This window comes from Lithobates pipiens, unplaced genomic scaffold, assembly GCF_037356315.1.
Source record: "Lithobates pipiens isolate NorthernLeopardFrog02 unplaced genomic scaffold, aLitPip1_a1.2 Scaffold_23, whole genome shotgun sequence".
Classification (NCBI taxonomy): domain Eukaryota; kingdom Metazoa; phylum Chordata; class Amphibia; order Anura; family Ranidae; genus Lithobates; species Lithobates pipiens.
The window spans coordinates 324,859,587-324,882,638 of NW_027507785.1; the positions used below are offsets into that span (position 1 = coordinate 324,859,587).

The following is a 23,052-nucleotide window of genomic DNA, read 5'->3' on the forward strand; positions in this document are numbered from 1 at the left end:
ACTTATCTCATCACGTTTGTTGTGTATTGTGTTTGGGTGTGTTTTGTTTTTCTATTAACGTCCTTTTATTATAATACTATAAGTCTGATTTTAGTTTCCTAAGTGCAGTTAAGAGACCCAGCCATACCTGCTGTTGGTTGCCTGCTCTTTGTATCCTTGACAGCAGTGGCGGCCCATCCATAGGGGGTGCTCGGGCGGTGCCCCCCCAATCCATGCGTCCGGCCCCCTAATCTACATGCAGGGCGACGGAGACATGGATTCCAATGTGCTCTTTTTTTTTTTAAGCACATGATTAGAGCCCGAGGCTCTAATTGGCTTAAAGTGAGGGTGGACTCGGGGTGTAGAGCACTGCGCCCAAAGCCCACCCAGTGTGTGACAATAGCAAATTAATATTCACTATCGTCTTTCTGATTCTCCTCCCAGCCAATCAGGAAGCGGCTCCTGAGACCCGATTGGGTGTCATTGGTTTAACGCCCCCCCCCCCCCTAAATTTTTGAGCACCGGCCACCACTGCCTTACAGTAAATTACATCTTGAACTATTGATTTTTGCAGAAAAGGAGGTGACCAAAAATGGAAAAACATAAAAACAAGCCAATTGCACCACCTAGTGGTTGAATAATTAAAGTAAAAATAATAATATTCAATATTTCTTATTTCCCTAAATTAAAGCTACATATTTAAAAAAAAATAATATTTAAAACGATAAATCTCCTTCTGTAATATTCCATCAGGATAAATGTCAGAGGTGATTATTAACAAATTATTAAAGAAAATATATACACCGCTCATTCCCTGTAAAGGATTTTGGTCAGACTGAGATTTTTTATTTTTTTTCTTGACAGATGAATTGATGGATCACAAGTCCGGCTCCTCCTCTCTCCATCGCTCCTGCTCAGGGGCGGGTCTGCAGCGGCCAAGGCTGAGCATCGATTCCACCACATCCGACTCCCAGAGCGGATCTCTCTACGGCTCAATTTCTGGCTCCTTCTCATTGGCCAGCCCGAGGATCGGTAGCCACACCATGGATTTCTTTGAAATGTGTGCCAGCCTCATTACCACGTTGGCGCGCTAACAAGTCACGTGATTGGTCGCTGGATGATATACGCGGGTCTCTTTCACCTTCGGGACATTCCAGGCAAATCCTCCAGACCTTCTTCATATCTCGGGTCTCTTAATGAAAATGGCTTAAAGTTCTCATCATAGCTGAAGGAGAGGGCAGGAGAAATGTCTGGAATGAGTGAAAGGAAACATAATGAAGTGTAATACAGGAGAGTGGAGTAAAGTGCAATAGAGTAGAATGGAATAAAGTAGATAAAAATGAAGTAGAATAGAATATAATGAAGTGCAATAGTAATATGAGGGAGGAACAGAGAAAATGGGAAAAGATTGGAGTGAATTGAATAGAGCAAATTTGCTTACTGTAGAGGGGAGTGCAATATGGTAAAAAAAAAGAATGCAGCGCAACAGTGTAGAAAAGAGTGCAGTGCAAAAGAGTGGTGTGTATTAGAGTAGAATGGGATAGAGTAGAAAGAAGGGGAGTGCAATAAAGTAGAGAATGAGGTGGAACAGAGTGATGTGCCATAGTAAAGATGGGGGGGAGTAAAACTGAATAAAGTGAAGTGCAATGAAGTAGAATGAAATAGAGTGGTGTGAAGTGCAAGCGAGCAAAATGGAATAAAGTGGAGTATGAAAGAGCAGAGTATAGTGCAATAGAGTAGTGGATGAGCACAACAGACTAGAATGCTGTGGAGTGTAATTATCTAGAAGGGGGTAGAGTGGAGCACAATGGAATAGAGTGGGGTGAAGTGCAACAGAGTAGAATGGATTAGAGTGGAGTGTAATAGAGTGGAGTACAATAAAGTGGTGTGCAGAATGGTAGACTGGAGCGGAAGACGATTTAGTAGAATAGAGTGCAGTGCAATAGGGTAGAATGGAATGTTGCAGTGAAGTGCAACAGAGTACAATGAAATGGAGTAGAGTGGGGTGCAATTGGGTAGAATTGAGTGGAGTTGAATAGAGTGAAGTGTAATAGAGAGGAGAATATAATAGTGGAAAGGAGTAGAGTGGAGTGCAATAGGGTAGAATTGAGTGGAGTTGAATAGAGTGAAGTGTAATAGAGAGGAGAGTAGAATAGTTCCACTCTATTACACTTCACTCTATTCAACTCCACTCAATTCTACCTACCAACTCTACCTTCTCTTCAACTCTACCTCAATTCTAGGAGTAGAGTGGAGTGCAATAGGGTAGAATTGATTGGAGTTGAATAGAGTGATGTGTAATAGAGAGGAGAGTAGAATAGTGGAAAGGAGAAGAGTGGGGTGCAATAGGGTAGAATTGAGTGGAGTTGAATAGAGTGAAGTATAATAGAGAGGAGAGTAATATAGTGGAAAGGAGTAGAGTAGAGTAGAGTAGAGTAGAGTAGAATGGAATGGAGTAGAGTGGAGTGCAATAGGGTAGAACTGAGTGGAGCTGAATATAGTGAGGTGTAATAGAGAGGAGAGTAGAATAGTGGAAAGGAGAAGAGTGGGGTGCAATAGGGTAGAATTGAGTGGAGTTGAATAGAGTGAAGTGTAATGGAGAGAAGAGTAATATAGTGGAAAGGAGTAGAGTAGAATAGAATGGAGTAGAGTGGAGTGCAATAGGGTAGAATTGAGTTGAGTGTAATAGAGTGGAGTACAATAAAGTGGTGTGCAGTATGGTAGACTGGAACAGAAGACAATATAGTAGCATAGAGTGCAGTGCAATAGGGTAGAATGGAATATAGTTGAGTGAAGTGCAATGGAGGAGAATGGAATGGAGTAGAGTGGGGTGCAATAGGGTAGAACTGAGTGGAGTTGAATAGAGTGAAGTGTAATGGAGAGAAAAGTAATATAGTGGAAAGGAGAAGAGTAGAGTAGAATGGAATAGAGTAGAGTGGTGCCCAGTAGAGCTGAATAGAGTGGGCTGGAATAGAGTGAAGTGCAATAGAGAAGAGAGTATTCTAGGGAAATAGAAGAGAGAAGAATTGAGTTAGGTAGAGGAGGATGGAATAGGAAATAGAAGGCAGGATAATGCAGTGGGGGTGCAATAGAGTGGATTACAGTCGCATGGAACGGAGTAGATTGTTAAGTGGTGAGTGGAGAGAATGGTACAGAGTGCAGGGTAGAGCAATTATGCGGAGGGGATAGTGGGGTAGAACCAAGTAGACTGAAACAGTTGGAGTGCAGTAGGGTAGAATGAAGTAGAATGGGTAAAGTGGAATACATATAATGGAATAGAATATAGTGTAGTGCAATAGGATTGATAGGGATTTAGTAGATTAGAGAGGTGTGCAGTGTGGTGTAAGGAATGGAGTGGAGTGGAGTGGAGTGGAGTGGAGTGGAGTGGAGTGGAGTGGAGTGGAGTGGAGTGGAGTGGACTTGGGCATAGTGAAGTGTGATAGAGCTAAATAGAGTGGAAGTACGGTATATTTATCTGTGTGGAACAGATGAAGTGCAATAAAATAAAAAGGGGGCGGAGCAGAGGGGAGGGGTATAAAGTAAGAGGAACAGAGGAGGGAAATACAGGGACTCTTTAGAAGTCATGGGGAGGAAATTATAATTGCAGAATAAAATATCTATCCTTTTTTTAGCTCCCTCTTCCCCACTTTTGAGTATTCGCCTCACTTCCATGAAGAGAAATTGCTGTAAGATTTTAGACATAAATTTATCTTATCCACAAAAAAAAATAATGGAGGCACGGCTTTTCTTTTTCCACCACTGTTACAGACTTCCCACCACAGGGAAAAGTGCAATCAAGTGGAAATGATGACTTGAGAGCTGTGAGGCCTCCATTGTCACTGCTGTGTCATGCTGATAACACACGCACTTGTCTTACAGCTCCAGAGTGTGCATAGCACACAGCAGAGGAGGGGAATTACCTACAGGTGCATGTTATGCACACTCAGTAGCTGGGAGATGGAATGTGTGATCAGGCCTGCACAAATGTAGTCATTGAAAATGGAACATTGATATACTTGAATAGTGCAAAATAAATAAATAAATAAACGGTTATCTTTAAAGTGGAACTCCAGACAAATATCCTGATGAAAATGAGCTGTTTTACCTGCTAATGGATTTGTATTTCTTCTGTCCATCCAGTCCTGAGAACTACACAGTTCTGCCACACAGCGCAGCCCTGTCCGGCAGGGGGGTGGACATGATTCTCTGCTGTGGTTCACAAACACTTACTGGTCTTGTCCCTCCCCCAGCCTGTGATTGGGCAGTGAAAGGAGTAGCAGCAGACTGAATACGAAGCTGAAATCATTTCTGTGTCTTTTATATCTGCCTGGAGTTCAGCTTTAATGAGCATTTAAAATAAAGATATCATTTAAATTAATATGTATATAATAAAAACAAATATATATATGTGTGTGTGTGTGTGTATATATATATATATATATATATATATATATATATATATATATATATATATATATATAAAGAGAGAGAGAGAGATATTATTTCATCTTATATCTTAGCTTTAAATGCTGATTTATTTATTTATTTATAATAAAAAAAACGTATTATATATATATATATATATATATATATATATATATATATATATATATATATATATATATATATATATATATATATATAAATAGAATAAAGAGCATTTAAGGCTAATTAAGATTTTTTTTTATTTTATATATATATATATATATATATATATATATATAATATGTATGATAAAATTTAATTTCTATAGATTAAAAAAGGTATACAATAGAGATAAAATTATTTTTGAATAAGAAGTGTTTAAAGAGAATAAAGATATAAGTAAAATAAATATATATATGTATATAAATAAAATATATATAATAAATATTATATATATACTAAAGAAGTTTAATAAAAAATGAATTTAGAATAATGTGCATTTGAAGAGAATATATATATACGTAAATAAAATAAATATATATAAGAATTATTATATATATAAAATTTTAAAAACATGAATTTAGAATAAAGAGCATTTGAAGAACTAAAGATATACAGAATTTATATATATATATATATATATATATATATATATATATATATATATATATATATATATATATATAATAAATAAATACACACATATATATATAAATACACACATATATATATATATATGTGTGTGTATGTATATGTATACATGTGTGTGTGTATATATATATATATATATATATATATATAATATATATGATATTAAATACAAATATAATTTATTTTAGAGGAAATAATTATCACCCTAAAGAGGAAATCATTATCGCTCCAAAGCAACCAATCAATTCCAAGCTACTCTACTGTCACTCTGGTAAATATCTGTACCCATTGGTTACTGTGGTAAATCAGAGGATCCTCAATTGGGAACGGTCCTGACTTTGAAAGAGACCCGACAGTACAGCACCGCGGCGGCCGATCTACAGATTGGCGCAGTCATTGATCTCAGGCGATGTGTACGGTGCTCCTTTGCGGCACTAGAACACCACAAACCCAGGACAGCTGCTGCTTTATTTAGCTGTAACTTATTGTCCCGTGTGTGTCCCCTCCCCTCCCCCTCCATCTATGCTCCCTTCTTCTTAGGATTTGTAGGAGATTTCCTGAGCTGGTTACACTAAACTGCTAATTTATTCTTAGAACTGGAAATAGCGACGTATTTATTTTTGGTATATTTGAGAGTTGTTTTATAGTTTGGCAACTTTTTTTATTTTTATATGTGCAATCACAATCAATACTACAGATTCCTCCGCCTTATTGTGTGCGTTCAAGACTGAACTCCAGGCAAACAAATTACTGTACACTCCCCCATTTTTGAAATTACCTTCCAGGCTGCGACCCCTAGCCCCCCCCCCCCACCACCTTCCTGAACCTTTCGCTGCCATAGAAGATAAAAAACCCCACTTAACCAGTTTAACCCTCATATCTGTATACCCCTTACAGACAAGAACAATACATGAGCCTGTTTATTTATCAATAACTTTGTCATCATTTAAGAAAACAAATTCATACCGTACAATTTTTTTTTTTTGCATTTTTTTTTTAAACCACTTCAATACCGGGCGCTTTTACCCCCTTCCTGCCCAGGCCAATTTTCAGCTTTCAGAACTGTCGCACTTTGAATGACAATTGCGCGTCATGTAACACTGTACCCATATGAAGTTGTTGCTTCATACAGATAGAGCTCTCTTTTGATCTTATATAATCACCATTGGGGGATTTTATTTTTTATTTTTTTTGCTAAACAAATGAAAAAAGACCAATAATTTAAAAAAAAATTAAAAAACGAATAACTTTTTTTTATTTCAGTTATAAAATTTTGCAAATGTGTAATTTTTCTCCTTCACTGATGAACACTGATAGGTTGCACTGATGGGCACTGGTGAGGCAGCAATTATGGGCACTGATAGGCTGCACTGATGGGCATCAGTGAGAAGGAACTCATGAGGCAGCAATGATGGGCACTGATAGGCTGCACTGATGGGCATCAGTGAGAAGGAACTCACGAGGCAGCAATGATGGGCAGTGATAGGCTGCCCTGATGGGCATCAGTGAGAAGTAACTCACGAGGCAGCAATGATGGGCACTGATGGGCTGCACTGATGGGCATCAGTGAGAAGGAATTCACGAGGCAGCAATGATGGGCATCAGTGAGAAGGAACTCACGAGGCAGCAATGATGGGCACTGATAGGCTGCAATGATGGGCATCAGTGAGAAGTAACTCACGAGGCAGCAATGATGGGCACTGATGGGCATCAGTGAGAAGGAATTCACGAGGCAGCATTGATGGGCATCAGTGAGAAGGAACTCACGAGGCAGCAGTGATGGGCACTGATAGGCACTGGTGAGGAAGAACTCACGAGGCTGCACTGATAGGCTGCGTTGATGGGCATCAGTGAGAAAGAACTCACGAGGCTGTAATGATGGGCACTAATAGGCACTGGTGAGGCTGAACTGATGGGCACTGATAGGATGCAATGATGGGCACTGGTAGGCTGCACTGATGGGCATCAGTGAGAAGGAACTCACGAGGTAGCAGTGATAGGCACTGGTGAGGAGGAACTCACGAGGCTGCACTGATGGCCACTGATAGGCTGCATTGATGAGCATCAGTGAGAAGGAACTCACGAAGCTGCAATGATGGGCACTGTTAGGCACTGGTTAGGAGGCAATGACAAAAAGAAAACTGTCAAAGCGCAAAAGATGGTGTGGCTGCGGGCATACAAGTGGGCAACAGATAAACAATGTTAGTCCATAGGGGTCAGTTCTTAAAGTAGGATAAAAGGCAGCAGCTGTCCTCGGAGAAAGCCAGCTCTGTAAACAGCAAGAAAAGGAGGGGAAAACACAGGAAGCGCCACTTGAGTGTAGTATTTAAGGTACAGTTTAATTACAAGGTAAGTAGTGCATTTACAAGATAAAAACCAAGGCAATTTGCCTTGCCTATGCAGCCGTTCTCTCCCTGAGGTTCCTCCGCTTCTGGTGACGTCACTTCCTTGCGTTCCACGCTAGTTCTGGCCGACTTCCTGGTGGCCACAGGATGGATCAGGGTTCCCCTTTCATCTTGCCATACACGTGGATGGATGCCTGTCTCAGATGCCGGGAGAGCTACTCCCCATACCCACATACAGATGAGCCTTCTTTTGTCATGTAAGTGCATTACTTACCTTGTAATTAAATTACTTACCTTAAATACTACACTCAGGTGGCGCTTCCTGTGTTCTCCTCTCCTTTTCACACTGGTGAGGAGGAACACACGAGGCTGCACTGATAATGTACTCACTGTGCCCTGTTAGACTTGCCGGTTATCGGCTCTCCTCTTTTCAAACAGAGACAGCGGAGGAAAGGAATGCCGATAACCAGCAAGTCTGTTTACATGTGACCATCTGTGATTAGACACAGCTGATCACATGGTAAAGAGCCCCTGTGATCGGCCCTTTACTGTGATCAGCTGTGTCCTAAAGGACACAGTAGTCATGGAGCGAGCCCCGGGGGGTGCGCCGGAGGCGGGCGCGTGGGAAGACGTCCATGGACATTCTCCCAGAACTGGCGAGCAGCACTGCAGCCTTCTTTTTGGCTATAGCGCGGGCAGGAACTGGTTAAAAAAAATATATTATATGGAATCAATAAACAAAAATACATAAAAGAGAGATTCTGTTTTGACCGGTGTTACTAAAAAAAAAAAAAGTATTTTACTGTAAATAAAAGGTGTACATTTTATTCTATATTATGTCCTGACGCTAAAATTATATCACAAAATATGGCAAAGTTATTCAAAAATGACACAGGCTTTTTCTTTTTTTCTTTTTTTTTTTTTTTTTGCACATGTGCTTGTTATGCGACACTAAAGAAAGTATCAAATAAAAGCAAAAGAAAAATATTGATGGTTAAAAATAGAAATAAGAAAATCATCAGAAAATTAAAAAGGAGAAGGGGAAGGAGGGGTTAATTAGGGCTAATTAGGGTTAACTTAGGGGTTAAATAGATTTTATTGTTAAAAATAAGTACTCGTAAGGGTTCTTTAAGTGTTATATGTAGGTCAAAGGTCACACATTTAATCGATATCTGAAGGAAATAGCAAATACAATGAAACAATACATTGATTTATTGCATTTACTCCGTGACACTTGCAAACTCTCTGTGAGTGTCGTGTTACTTAGAATTGGCTGCATTTTGACATCAGCTCCTGCTGTGTAATACAAAGCAATTACCGGCTGACATTTTGACAGCTGGAAATTACTGGTCGTAGCGGCAGCAGGGGGAGGGGTGCTGGATGTGTCCAAAAAACTTTGTTGAAGTTTTTAAGATGCATCTCCAACTCTCTAAATCCTGGAGTGGTTAAATCCCCCCTTTTAATCACTTAGATTAGTCACGTGAAAACACAGAGTCTTCTTTCTTCTTCCTCACTTTACCTCCCGTGAGACATGAACGCTTGGCTGTCCAGTGGTGATGTCCCCTTAGGTCATGGGTGCTCAAGCTGTGGCCCTCCAGCTGTTGCGGAACTAAAAGTCCTATCATGCCTCCTCTGCCTTTTGGAGTTATGCTTGTAATGGTCAACAGCTTGCAGTGCCCCATGGGACTTGGGGTTCCACAACAGCTGGAGGGCCCCATGGGAATTGGAGTTCCACAACAGCTTGCAGTGCCCCATGGGACTTGGAGTTCCACAACAGCTGGAGGGCCCCATGGGACTTGGAGTTCCACAACAGCTTGCACTGCCCCATGGGACTTGGAGTTCCACAACAGCTGGAGGGCCCCATGGGACTTGGAGTTCCACAACAGCTGGAGGGCCCCATGGGACTTGGAGTTCCACAACAGCTTGCATTGCCCCATGGGACTTGGAGTTCCACAACAGCTGGAGGGCCCCAGCTTGAGTACCCAAGCCTTAAGCTCTAGAAGAAATTCTGCAGTGATGGGGTACCGGCTGGCATGGGCACATGTGCAGTGCTCGGTTAGAAGCCCCCCCCCCCCACACCCAGAAACAACCTCTAAAGCCTTCCTATTGGTCTTGCTTAAGATTCTGGGGCCCCTTTCCCTGGGTGACTCAACTAGGTCATCACTGATTTGCCCCCCTGCAGAAGGGTGGACCCTGCAAGGCCCCCCGAGACACTTCACAATAAACCATAAAAACACACATTTTGAGTATGGGTGGCTCTTACTCTTTGCTCTCTTGCTGCCCATGAAACACTTATTAACCCAAGGACAGCCAAGGCTTCTGTGCCCAATCAGCACCACGACCGAGCGGTCACAGAAAGCTCTCGGTCTATAGTCATGATCTGGACAAGCTTCCGATCATGTGACCACTGTGGCAGCCAACCACAGTGGTCACATGAGCGGAAAAGACTATCCTGCCCACTAGGTGGCAAGGCGCACTTAACGGGCTGGACAGGAAGGGGGTTAACTTTGGTTATGCCCGGCACCACCTATGGCGGTCATTACACCAAAGGTATATCTGGTCTAAGCACTGTCAGGATTGTGCATCTCTATATAGGACTCTTTTCCTATTGGTCCTTTTTTTTTTTTTTTTTTACAATGGGTGGTGTCTTTTATTGAAAGGGCGGTGACCAACCTTGACTTTTACAGGAAAAGTCATCATTTGCATAAAAATTCGAACTTCCTCTATCTCTGGATCTCCTAATAGTTTTGACATGCGCCACCTTTTCTGTTATTTGTACCTTCACCGTCTCATGCTTATTGGTCCCCATTTTTTTTATTTTATTTTTTATAATGTGTTCCCGCCCCTCCCCACCTAAGTCATAGCTGGAGCTCTCCAATCAGCAGAGCTCGTGCTCCTTTGCTGATTGGATATCTTTGCCGCTGACTCAGCAGGGAAGAAAAACCTCTGTTACCACACAAACGAAGCAGCATGCTGGCAGGGGACAGGCTATCCTGCTCAGGCTGTGGCTGCTTCAAAAAAAATAAGTAAATATGAAGGGTAGGACTTTGCACACCTCGCATCTCTAATGTATTTAACTAATTTAAACTGAAAATTCAATTAGGCTTTAACTCTGTGTAATGGAACCCTCGGGGTGTTACATTCGCTGCTTGAATTCTAGGCTGATTTTTCTCCGCCCCTGTAGTCGGTGACTCCACTTTGAATTGTAACGCAACACCCTGAAGGTGTCAACATATACCCACCTATCACTAGCACAAGCTGCCTTAATAGTGTTTTGTAGTCTTTAGAATCGTGTGTAACATTTATATGTCTCTCTCCGGACCGGAACCACCCGGAAGCGATGAACTGCGAGGCTCAGACTATTTGGGGGGGGCCCATTCACACCTACGCATTCCATTGCATTGCTTTATAGCACATTATAATGCGCATTGCATTAACACAGCCTGTTTGTTATGAATGGGCCGCCAATGTACCACTATGGATGAAAAAGCTGACGTGACCCCCTTTTTTTCTTTTTTTTTTTTTTTTGAAGATGCAGCGCACCACAGTGCATGTTATATGTGTGGTGGTGCACTGCGGTACATTGGGCTATGGGGGGTTCCATTTACAATGAATGGTGGGACACCACAATGCACGGTACAGTATATGCGTTGTGCACTATGGTGAGTTGGGCTCTACTGGGGGGTTCCATTTACAACGAATGTCAGTGCACCACAATGAATGTTATTTGTGTTACATAGTTAGTAAGGTTGAATAAAGACATCAGTCCATCCAGTTCAACCTGAGTGAGTGTCTACAATTGTCCCTATCCCTGTACATTGCACACTCACATCAGTCCCTACCCTCAAGGAGCCCACAATCCAAGGTCCCCATTCATATACTAGGGACAATTTTGTACAGAAACCAATTAACCTACCTGCATGTCTTTGGAGTGTGGGAGGAAACCGGAGTACCCGGAGGAAACCCACGCAGGCACAGGGAGAACATGCAAACTCCAGGCAGGTAGTGTTGTGGTTTGGATACAAACCAGCAACCCTTTTTACTGCTAGGTGAGAGTGCTAACCACTACACCACCGTGCCGCCCACTGTGTTGTGGTGCGCTGCGATACATTGCGCTCTAGTGTACAGTCGTGGAGTTCTATTGATAATGAATGGCAGTGCACCACAATGCACGGCACATGTGTTTTGGTGAACTACAATACACTAGGCTCTACTGTACCATAGAGTAGTGCACCACAATGCATGGTATTTGCGTTGTGGTGGAGTATGGTTTGCTGGACTCTATTGTACAATTCAGGTTCCATTTACAATGAATGTCAGTGCAACACAATGCCTGGTACAGGTGTTGTGGTGCACTATGGTGTGTTGGACTTTACTGTACAATGAGGGTTCATTTGTAGGGATGCACCGATACCATTTTTTTTTTTTTTTTTTAGTGTACAAGAATAGAGTACAAGTACTGATACTTTTTTTTTTTTTTTTAGTACCGATACCTACTGAAACTGTTTTGTTTTCACTTCAGCTGTCAGCAATGGTACAAAGCATTGAAAAGTTATTTACAAATTAAATACATTTTTTTTAATTTGGCGCTTTTTCAATGTGAAATCTGTAAATATATGTTAATATATATGTGTAAAAATATTCACTAACAAAGCAAACAAAAAAAAAAAAAGTTTTAATTGTTTATCGTTTATAAAATAGACGTGAACAAAAGAAAAAAAAAACAGGAAAATAATAATTAAATGGAGGAGAATGAGGAGTTAATTAAGGCTTATTAGAGTAAATGAAGGGTTATTAAGGGGTTAAACAGAGTAACATTTGTTCACCCCTTTGATCTGCAGTTGAAGAAACAGAAAGATACAAAAAGAAACAATGTTTCTTTTTTATTTTAGTGTTTCTCGGCTGAACAATGTTGGTAATAAACATTTCCAGCTGCTTTTTTTTTATTTTATTTTTTTTGACAGCTCCCATTACCGGTGTCCCATCATATAAGGTCCCCCATCAGATAGTGTCCCCTGTGTACTGCGCATGCGCAGTACACAGCAACACAGACTCCAAAAATAGCCAAGGATGAATGGCGCCTGCGCCGTGAGTCCAGGTTCTAGCCCCACTATCCAAGTGGACATAGAGTAGGAATAAAAAAGAGCCGAGCGCAGCGAGGCCGAAGCGTGGCGAGCGAAGCTCGCCCGCGAGGGGCCCTCTAATTTTCACAACCCTATGCCCGCTTGGATGGTGGGGCTACCACCTCCACTCACGGCGCAGGCGCCGTTCAGCTTCGCAGTATGGGGCGGACACTATATGATGGCAGGACACTATCTGCCAGAACACCGGACTTCTTTAACCACTTAAGCCCCGGACCATTTTGCTGGCCAAGACCGGACCACTTTTAGCGATTAGGCACTGCGTCGCTTTAACTGACAATTGCGCGGTCGTGCGACGTGGCTCCCAAACAAAATTGACGTCCTTTTTTTCCCACAAATAGAGCTTTCTTTTGGTGGTATTTAATCACCTTTGGGATTTTTTTTTTTTTTTTTTTGCGCTATAAACAAAAAACTGCTAACTGTGGGGGGGGGGGCGTGGCTGTGTTTTACACATCACTGATCTCTGCTCCAATCGCAGGGAGCAGAGTCACTGTTGCTAGGCAGAACAGGGAGATGCTTGTTTACTTTAGCATCTCCCCGTTCTTCCTCCCCACGTGGCGATCGAGTCCGCGGGACCCGCGCTCGGACTCGCGGAGGTCCCGACCGACGGTGTGCACACGATGGCACGGCGGCGAATTTAAAGGAACGTACCTGTACGCCCGTTTGCCTGTGCGTGCCATTCTGCCGACGTACATCGGCGTGCGCCGGTCGGGAAGTGGTTAACACTGGGGAGACCCGCTGACAGCTGAAAGAGCCGAGCCTGAAAGTATCGGTTTCAGGTATCGGTGCATTTGCACGAGTACCGATACTTGTGCAAATACTCGGTACCGGCACCGATACCAATACTAGTATCGGTGCAACCCAATTAATTTGCAATGAATGGCAGCACATCACAATGCATGGTATATACGTTGTGGTACACTATGGTTTGCTGGACTCCACTGTACAATAGGGGTTCCATTTACAATGAATGACAGTGCACCCCAATGCATGTTACAAGTGTTTTGGTGAACTACAATAGGTTGGGCTCCACTGTACATTGGGGTTCCCTTTATAATGAATGGCAACCCATCACAATGCTCAGTATATGCGTTGTGGTGCACTATGGTACATTGGACTCTACTGTACAATACATCTTCCATTTACACAATGAATGGCAGCACACTGCTATGCATGGCACATGCGTTGTAGTACACTATGGTTTGCTGGACTCCACTGTACAATAGGGGTTTCATTTAGGCCTCTTGCACACAATACTCCTGTTTGAGCATCTACTTTTTCAGACAGGGCTTTTAGTATGTATTTTTGCGCATTTTCGCGCACATTTCCACGCATGCGTGGAAGCTTTTTCGCACGTTGAAGGGCCCTTAAAAAAAAAAAAAAAAAGAGAGAATGGAAATGGGACTTTAAATGAAACATGTCGTTGTGGGTACGGATAATAAATATAAATAAATGTAATTAATTTTGATTTAATTTGATGTCATTAAACCCTAGTGGTGCTCCGTGATTTTTAAAGCATAAACAAAATAAAATAGGATACAGATATGATCATAAAAGATTAATATGTTTATATTGATAATCATAAGTTTAAGAAAACAAATCAATGGACATACATTGTTGCAATTCTTACAAAGAAATACAGAGAGTCATAAATGTAACAATCGAAATGACATAAATCACATGATATGAATAAAGACCGTATTCATATCATGTGATTTATGTCATTGTGAAGGTTGAATTTATGACTCCTGGATTTCTTTGTTAGAATTTGTAATCAATTTATGTCCATTGATTTGTTTTCCATTTGGAGTTCCATTTACAACGAATGGCAATGCACAAGTGTGAATGGGGCCCCAAAGGGCCACTCCACCCATAACTTCACTTGTGATGGATATTGTTGGCTGAACCACTCAATGGCTTTCTGTATTTGCTGGCACATCGGCAAAACGATGTCTACGCCCCCCCCCTGTCTCTGGCTCCGCCCACCTATATAGCCCATTTATAAGGCAGGCTCACACTCTCTGATGGCCGGAGTGAGAACAAGGGGGGAGGAGATTCTTGCCATTGGGGAATCACCAAGAATGATCAGAATTTGGTGAATTATTCAGCTCGTCGGCATCTATCCAAAAAAAAAAAAAACTGAGATAGAAGTTCCGGCTAGACTGGCCCTTTAATAAATCAGTCTGAGCGACGCACGTCACATGATCACAGTGTCACTGTATAGAGCAGGGGTAGGAAAGCTGGGGCTCCCCGGCTGTTGCAGAACTACAAGTCCCAGCATGCCTCTGGGAGTCATTGTAACTGCCAGCCTTGCAATGCCTCATGGGAAATGTAGTTCCACAACAGCTGGAGGGCCCCCCTGGGTTGCCTCCCCCTGCTGTATAGAGTGTCGCCGCTTCCATTAAATGTAAATAGTAACAAATCTGTGTCACGTCAAAAGTTTTATGTACAAATAAAACCGCGTGGGATCGGCGTGCCATGGGGATTCTACATCCTGCAGCACCCCGATCGCCTACAGGTTCCAGCATGCTGTGGGGTGCCTGGGAATGCTGGGACTTGTAGTCCCCCCCCCCCCATGTGGGTGGAGGACTGCGGCTGACCCCGACGCCGTCATAAAAAAAAAAAAAAAAGCAAAAAATAAATAAAAAATAGTTTTGTAGGTCAAGTCTGTAAAGTATGATGTGCAATGTGGCTTAGACACGGATGATAGATTTACTGATCTGTAGATTTTGTACACATTGTAGAATATGAAATGATATAGAAACAACTTTACCAAAAAAGTATCTAAATTGTGTGTATCTAAATGACGCGATTAAACTTTACAAGTGTGAAGAGATCCTGTCTGCCGGTGTCTGTTTGTTCTAAAATATTAAATATTAAAAAAAATAGAAAGAAAATGAATCCCCGCTCTTTCGACTGCAACAACTTTTTAAGTACTTGACCTCCAGAAGGTTTTACCCCCCTTCATGACCAATCCATTTGTTGCTAGTCAGCACTGCGCTACTTTAAAGTGGTTGTAAACCCTTAGCCCTTGTACACACGGTCGGAGATTCCGACAACCAAATCCGTCGGATTTTGTCCGAAACTGTTGCATACACACGGTCGGACAAAGTTGTCGGAAAATCCGACGTGATGGTGTTATTTCCTTACGACGGGACTACGTTCAGGCTAGTAGCCAATAGCTTTGGTGTAGGAATTTGATCTGAGCATGCGTGGCAACTTTGTCCGATCGGAATTCTCTACACATGATCGGAGTATGTCCGATCGGAGCATTTTGGCGGAAAATTTTACCAACAAGTTGGAAAACTTGGTCTGTTGGATATTCCGACGGAAGCAGTCCGATGGAGACCACACACAGTCGGAATATCCGACAAAACGGTCCGATAGGACACATTCCGTCGGAATCTCCGACCGTGTGTACAAGGGCTTACAAACTACTTTGACCTACAGGTAAGCCTAGATTAAGGCTTACCTGTAGGTCCAAGAAATATCTCCTAAACCTATACGGTTTAGGAGATATTTACAAAAAGACAGGCGCACTGGGCATGCCGCTGCTAACGCCGATATGCCGTTAGCGGCGGCTCCCGTGCGCATTGCGCGGGAGTGACGTCATCGCTACTCCGGTGCTGTGAGTGGCCGGAGCAGCGATACCCGGAAGAAGATGGACGCTCCGTGCTACAGGGGACAGCGGTAACATCGCTTGCTCCTGTGTCAGGTAAGTGACACATAATGGACTACTATGCGATGCGATGCGATGCATAGTAGCCCATTATGCTTTACCTTTGCAGGGAGACAAAGAGGAAGTAACAGCCATCCGGGTTTACTTCCTCTTTAACTGGTAATGGTGCAGTCATGCATCACCGTACCCAAATGAAATTTGTATCATTTTCTTTTTTTTCTTCACACAAATAGAGCTTTCTTTTGGTGGTATTTATTCACCACTGGGTTTATATGTAAATGAAAAAATATCCAAAATAAAACCGTGACCGTGACGACACACGTAGGGACGGACAGGCAGCGGAACTGACGTTTGCATATGAGGTCTCCGCTCGTGGAGTCTTGTTTATATGTTAGTAACGAAATGTGAGTACGTTCATCGCTTGTTTTACAAATAAAGGTCATTTGGTTTACAAACTACACTATCCGGAATCCTCCCCTTTCTTCTTTCCTGAGCCTATTGGGAGAAAAAGAGACTTAATAATTTTTGCACAATCTATTTGCACTTGTTCCATTTATTATTATTTTACTATTATTATTTTTAGCAATCCTGCAAGGTTGCAATATATTTTCTCCCTGTCACGTTGCACTTTGAAATAAGTCACTGTATTAGTACACCTGTTGGAAGACTATTTATATCACCTTATGTGTCAGTATTTATATATGTGATTGTTATTTACTTATTTTGCACATATACCTTTTAGCACCATTGCACAGTGCTTTTCAATAGTCTAGGAGGGTTGAGTTATTTCATCTTTGTATAAACAGGGCAGCACCAGTCATCTTTTTAAAATATTTTTGTGTATGAGTATGGATTGACCCACATTTGGTGTTTGCCGCAGTTATAGTATTTGTCTTCACATAATAGCGCAGGAATATATTTACATTCTATTGTTGAAAGTAAACCATAACGCCCATACACACGATCGGACTTTGTACAAACTTTCCTGTGGATTTTTGTAAAAAAAAGGGCGTTGGCCGTGAACTTGGATTGCATACAAATCACGTGGTTTTTCTGATCTTTACCGCCACCTTTGGTCAACTTCTGTATTGTTGTCTGAACTTTTGCATTAGTTCTGAGCATGCGTGTTTTTACTTTGTACAAAAGTCCGATGGTTTTCTGTACACACGATCAGACTTTGCTCCATCGGACTTTTGTTGCCGGAAAGTTTGTCCGCACAGCCAGCAAAAGTCCGATGAAAACTGAAAACGTTTGTCCGATGGAGCGTACACACGGTCGGATGTTGCCTTAAATCAGGTAATTTGCATGTTTGTTGTCAAAAAGTCTGATCGTGTGTACGGGCCTTTAGCCATAAGGCCCATACACACGATCTGACTTTTTGACAACAAACATGCAAATTAGCTGTTTTAAGGCAACTTCCGACTGTGTGTACGCTCCATCGGACAAACTTTTTTTGGTTTTCATGACTTTTGTTGGCTGTGCGAACGGACAAACTTTCCAGCAACAAAAGTCCGATCATACGATCGCGTGTACAGAAAACCATAGGACTTTTGTACAAAGTACAAACACGCATGCTCCGAACCAATGCAAAAGATCAGACAACAATACAGAAGTTGACCAGAGGTGGCGGTAAAGAGCAGAAAGACCATGTGATTTGGTGGAAGTTGGCTGAAAAAGTCCTGCTGTGTGTATGCAATACAAGTTCACGGGCGACGCCCTTTGTACAAACTTTCTCGTGGATTTTTTTTTTTACAAAGTCCGATCGTGTGTATGAGGCTATAGGAATCTTCTGTTTGCACTTTGTGAGAAGCCATGTTGGGGACACAGCAAACATTTAGAAGAAAGTGCTCTGGTCAGATGAGACCAAAATTTAACTTTTTGTCCTAAAAGCATTTGAACATCTCACGGAGCTCTGTTCAATCCATCATCGGAAAATGGAAAGAGTATGGCACAACTGCAAACCTACCAAGACATGGCCGTCCACCTAAACTGACCAGCCGGGCAAGGAGAGCATTCATCAGAGAAGCAGCCAAGAGGTCCATGGTGACTCTGGAGGAGCTGCAGAGATCCACAGCTCAGGGGGGAGAATCTGTCCACAGGACAACTATTAGTCGTCTCTCCACAAATCTGCCCTTTATGGAAGAGTGACAAGAAGAAAGACATTGTTGATAGAAAGTCATAAGAAGACCTGTTTGCAGTTTGTTAGAAGCCATGTGGAGGACACAGCAAACATGTGGAAGAAGGTGCTCTGGTCAGATGAGACCAAAAATTTACTTTTTGGCCTAAAAGCAAAACGCTATGTGTGGTGGAAAACTAACACTGCACATCACCCTGAACACACCATCCCAACTGTGAAACATGGTGGTGGCACCATCATGTGGTGGGGATGCTTTTCTCCAGCAGGGACAGGGAAGCTGGTCAGAGTTGATGGCAAGATGGATGGAGCCAAATACAGGACAATCTTAAAAGAAAACCTGTTTAGAGTCTGAAAAAGACTTGAGTCCGGGGCGGAGGTTCACCTTCCAGCAGGACAACGACCTGAAACATCCAGCCAGAGCTACAATGGAATGGTTTAGATCAAAGCATATTCATGTGTTAGAATGGCCCAGGCAGTGCCCAGACCTAAATCCCATTGAGAATCTGTGGCCAGACTTGAAAATTGCTGTTCACAGACGCTCTCCATCCAATCTGACAGAGCTTGAGATATTTTGTAAAGAAGAAAGGGCAGAAATGTCCCTCTCTAGATGTGCAAAGCTGGTAGAGACACCCCCAAAAAGACTTGCAGCTGTAATTGCAGAGAAAGGCGGTTCTACAAAGTATTGACTTCAGGGGGGCGCCATACAAATATACCCCCCACACTTTTCACATATTTAAAATGTTGAAAACCATTTATCATTTTCCTTCCACTTCACAAATATATATATATATATATATATATATATATATATATTATGCCACATTGTGTTGGTCTATCACATAAAATCCCAATAAAAGACATTTACATTTTTGGTTGTAACATGACAAAATGTGGAAAATTTCAAGGGGTACGAATACTTTTTCAAGGCACTATAATATTTGGGGGTTCTAAGTGAAAAAGTAAAAAAAATAAAAAAATGCCCCAGCAGGCAGCAAGTGGTTTAAATGTTACAAACAGAATTGAAATAAGGTCCCCTTTGCTGACTAGAGATCTGAAGTTGATGCTCCACATCACAAGTGAACAGTTCAGATATATTGTAAGAGGTCGAAGGAGGAAACCAACGTTTTTTTTTTTTTCAAGGCCCCAACATAGCCGGCTGCATCAGAGTTTCCAGACAGATGACACTGCCTATGGACAAAGTTGCACGATGGGTGGTATTTAGACCAGTACAGTCTCAGGCACAGGGGTCTTCTTTATTGTTATTTATTATAGGCAGGCAGTGACACATACTGGCGCCCCTGCACTCCCCCACGCTACGCCACTGGATGCTGCTACTTTACACTTCATTTGGGGGAGCAGTAAAAATGTGCAGCAGAGCAGCATTTTTACTGCCCCCCAAACAGATCCACTTTAACCTCTTCCCATCCAGCGATGTACCAGTACGTCTCCGGATTGGAAGGGTGATATCTCGGTCATCACTGCAGCAATGATATCATTTTTTTAGCCCCAGCAATTGTGCACAAAGTAAAAGTAATCCTAGTGGCTATGAAGCTGCTGGATTTTTTTTTTCCAGGCAGTGGAAGGGGGTCCCCCAACCACCACCTTTAAGATGGGACCAGTAGCATCCAGTTCCTGAGACACAGTGGGAGGGATGGATGTCGTTCCTGTGTGACGTCACAAACCAGGAGTGGCGAGAATTTTATCACTTCCGGTTTGATTATCATGTAAACAATCCATTACCGGCCTGAACAAGCATCTGATCACACTGATCTTGGTTTGATCAGGTGCTTTGGAGGTCAGAGGACAGATAAGGGGGTCTAAAAGACCCCAAATCTCTCCATAAAGAGGACCTGTCGTGGCCTATGCTATCACAGGGGATGTTGTACATTGCTTGGTGAATGGAAAAAAGAAAGAAAGAGTTTTTTTATTTTTAATAAAATACCATTTAAACTGCCCCCAGTCCTTTGTGCAATTGCAAACACACACATATATGTAAATGGCAACAAACCTGCATTTTGTTTTGAGCCGGGGTCAGATGGTGGGGTCGAGGGTGTGGTTGAAAGGGGCCCCATCAGGTAGCCTGTGTGGGGCCCCATGATTTCCAACAGCGGCCCTGGTGACTTGGCTCAGGTGCCCCCATAGCAAGCTGCTTACTGTGGGGGGCACTCAACAGGAGGGAGGAGGAGCCAGGAGCACCGATGAGGGACCCGAGAAGAGGAGGATCCGGGTTGCTCTGTGCAGCTGCTTAGAGGAGGTAAGTATGCATGTCCTCCGACCAATGCATGTCCTCCGACACCTGCTGATTAGCGAGGAGAGACACAGAACAGAGCTCTGCCTATGTAAACAAGGCAGAGCTCCGTCCTGTCAGCGGGGGATGTGCTGGATTTTGCTTCCCAGCAAAGCAGGGACCGATTGTATGAACGAGGCCTAAGGTTGCTTTCACACTGATGTGCTGCAGTTTACCTGCACCGTGGGTTCAGCGAAGTGCGCCTGAGGCTTTCCTGTGGGTTAGCGGCACTTTGCTATAGAATTCTATTATATCCTACAGGTGTGATGCACTTTCTGAAAGCTCACCAAACCCGCAGGTAATAACAGAAGTCTATGGGGCTCAGTACAGGTAATAATAGAAGTCTATGGGGCTCAGTACAGGTAATAATAGAAGTCTATGGCTCAGTACAGGTAATAATAGAAGTCTATGGCTCAGTACAGGTAATAACAGAAGTCTATGGCTCAGTACAGGTAATAACAGAAGTCTATGGGGCTCAGTACAGGTAATAATAGAAGTCTATGGCTCAGTACAGGTAATAACAGAAGTCTATAGCTCAGTACAGGTAATAACAGAAGTCTATGGCTCAGTACAGGTAATAACAGAAGTCTATGGCTCAGTACAGGTAATAACAGAAGTCTATGGGGCTCAGTACAGGTAATAACAGAAGTCTATGGGGCTCAGTACAGGTAATAATAGAACTCTATGGGGCTCAGTACAGGTAATAACAGAAGTCTATGGGGCTCAGTACAGGTAATAACAGAAGTCTATGGGGCTCAGTACAGGTAATAATAGAAGTCTATGGCTCAGTACAAGTAATAACAGAAGTCTATGGGGCTCAGTACAGGTAATAACAGAAGTCTATGGCTCAGTACAGGTAATAACAGAAGTCTATGGCTCAGTACAAGTAATAACAGAAGTCTATGGGGCTCAGTACAGGTAATAACAAAAGTCTATGGGGCTCAGTACAGGTAATAACAAAAGTCTATGGGGCTCAGTACAGGTAATAACAAAAGTCTATGGGGCTCAGTACAGGTAATAACAAAAGTCTATGGGGCTCAGTACAGGTAATAACAAAAGTCTATGGGGCTCAGTACAGGCAATAATAGAAGTCTATGGCTCAGTACAGGTAATAACAGAAGTCTATGGGGCTCAGTACAGGTAATAACAGAAGTCTATGGGGCTCAGTACAGGTAATAATAGAAGTCTGTGAGTCAGTATAGCAGGGCTCCAAATTTCTAGTCCTGAGCTACTAGCCAGGCCTCAAGGGTTACTCGCCACCAGTTGCCCTGGCCAACCCCTACCATGTCTCGCCCATAATCCCGCCCCTAAACACGCCCTCATAAATTATCTCATGAAATGACACTTAAATGTTTTATGCAGAATTAAGTTATAAAAATAAAATATTAAAAACAACTTTATCCATGCCCAAAAATGCAGCCTGCCCATGTCTGCCAGTGCAGCCTGTGTCCCCAACACAGCCCGTGTCCCCAATGCAGCCAGCCTGTGTAGGGGAAGAGAGAGGAGAGCCGCCGCCTGGTTGATTAGAGCGCCGAGAACATAACAGCTTTCATGTCAATAGCTGTGTGTTCCCCGCCGCACTCCGTCACATACAGCCCCTCCTCTTTGTCTGGACACTTTGATAGACAGATCACCCGTCCAATCCTGGGAGGGGTGATCTGTCTATCAAAGTTCCCCCGGACAAGGGGGAAGGGCTGTATGTGACGGAGCGCAGCGGGGAACACAGCTATTGACATGAAAGCTGGTATGTTCCCGGCCCCTTGCCCCCTATATGGGCTCATCTACCACCAATGGTGGCAATGCCTTTTACTGTATAGGGTTTTCTACATTTGCAATATAGTCCCATCTATGGGATTTTTTTATTGGATATTGTAATAAAATTTGACTTAAAACTTAACAATGGGGTCAGTGTGGCCAGTGGAACTTCTCCCCAAGTTTCATCTGCCCTCACTCCCCCATGCCCAGCGTACTGGTAATACCCCTTGCCCCCACCTACATGCAATCATCTACCACCAAGGGTGACAATGCCTCAGGCTCTGCTACACCCACTTATCTACCACCAAGAAGGGACGCTAACCACCCTGGGCGGGGGGTGAGTGTGGCCAGTGGAACTTCCCCCCCCCCCCCAAGTTTCATCTGCCCTCACTCCCCCACGCCCAGCATACTGGTAATACCCCTTGCCCCCACCTATATACAATCATCTACCACCAAGGGTGAAAATGCAGCAGGCTCTGCTACACCCACTGATCGGCCACCAAGAGAGGGCGCTACCACCCTGGGTAGGGGGTGAGTGTGGCCAGTGGAACTTCCCCCCCCCCCAAGTTTCATCTGCCCTCACTCCCCCATGCCCAGCATACTGGTAATACCCCCTGCCCCCACCTACATGCAATCATCTACCACCAAGGGTG

General features: G+C 43.0%; 1 protein-coding gene and 1 long non-coding RNA gene across 2 annotated transcripts in view; both read left to right on the forward strand.

Annotated features, from left to right (window-relative positions):
• PRKAA2 (protein kinase AMP-activated catalytic subunit alpha 2) overlaps positions 1 to 4,386 on the forward strand; it is a 58,944-nt gene extending 54,558 nt beyond the window's left edge. Inside the window, exon 9 of the mRNA XM_077450651.1 lies at positions 844 to 4,386. Within this exon, the coding sequence (XP_077306777.1) occupies positions 844 to 1,073 (230 nt within the window). The 3' untranslated portion in view covers positions 1,074 to 4,386. The remainder of the gene's footprint in view (positions 1 to 843) is intronic.
• A 793-nt stretch (positions 4,387 to 5,179) lies between these two features.
• Positions 5,180 to 15,377, forward strand: LOC143926686 (uncharacterized). The gene is made up of 2 exons (XR_013262118.1): positions 5,180 to 6,372; positions 6,481 to 15,377. It is a non-coding gene; the product is annotated as an uncharacterized LOC143926686 (long non-coding RNA).
• The last annotated feature ends 7,675 nt before the right edge of the window (positions 15,378 to 23,052 follow it).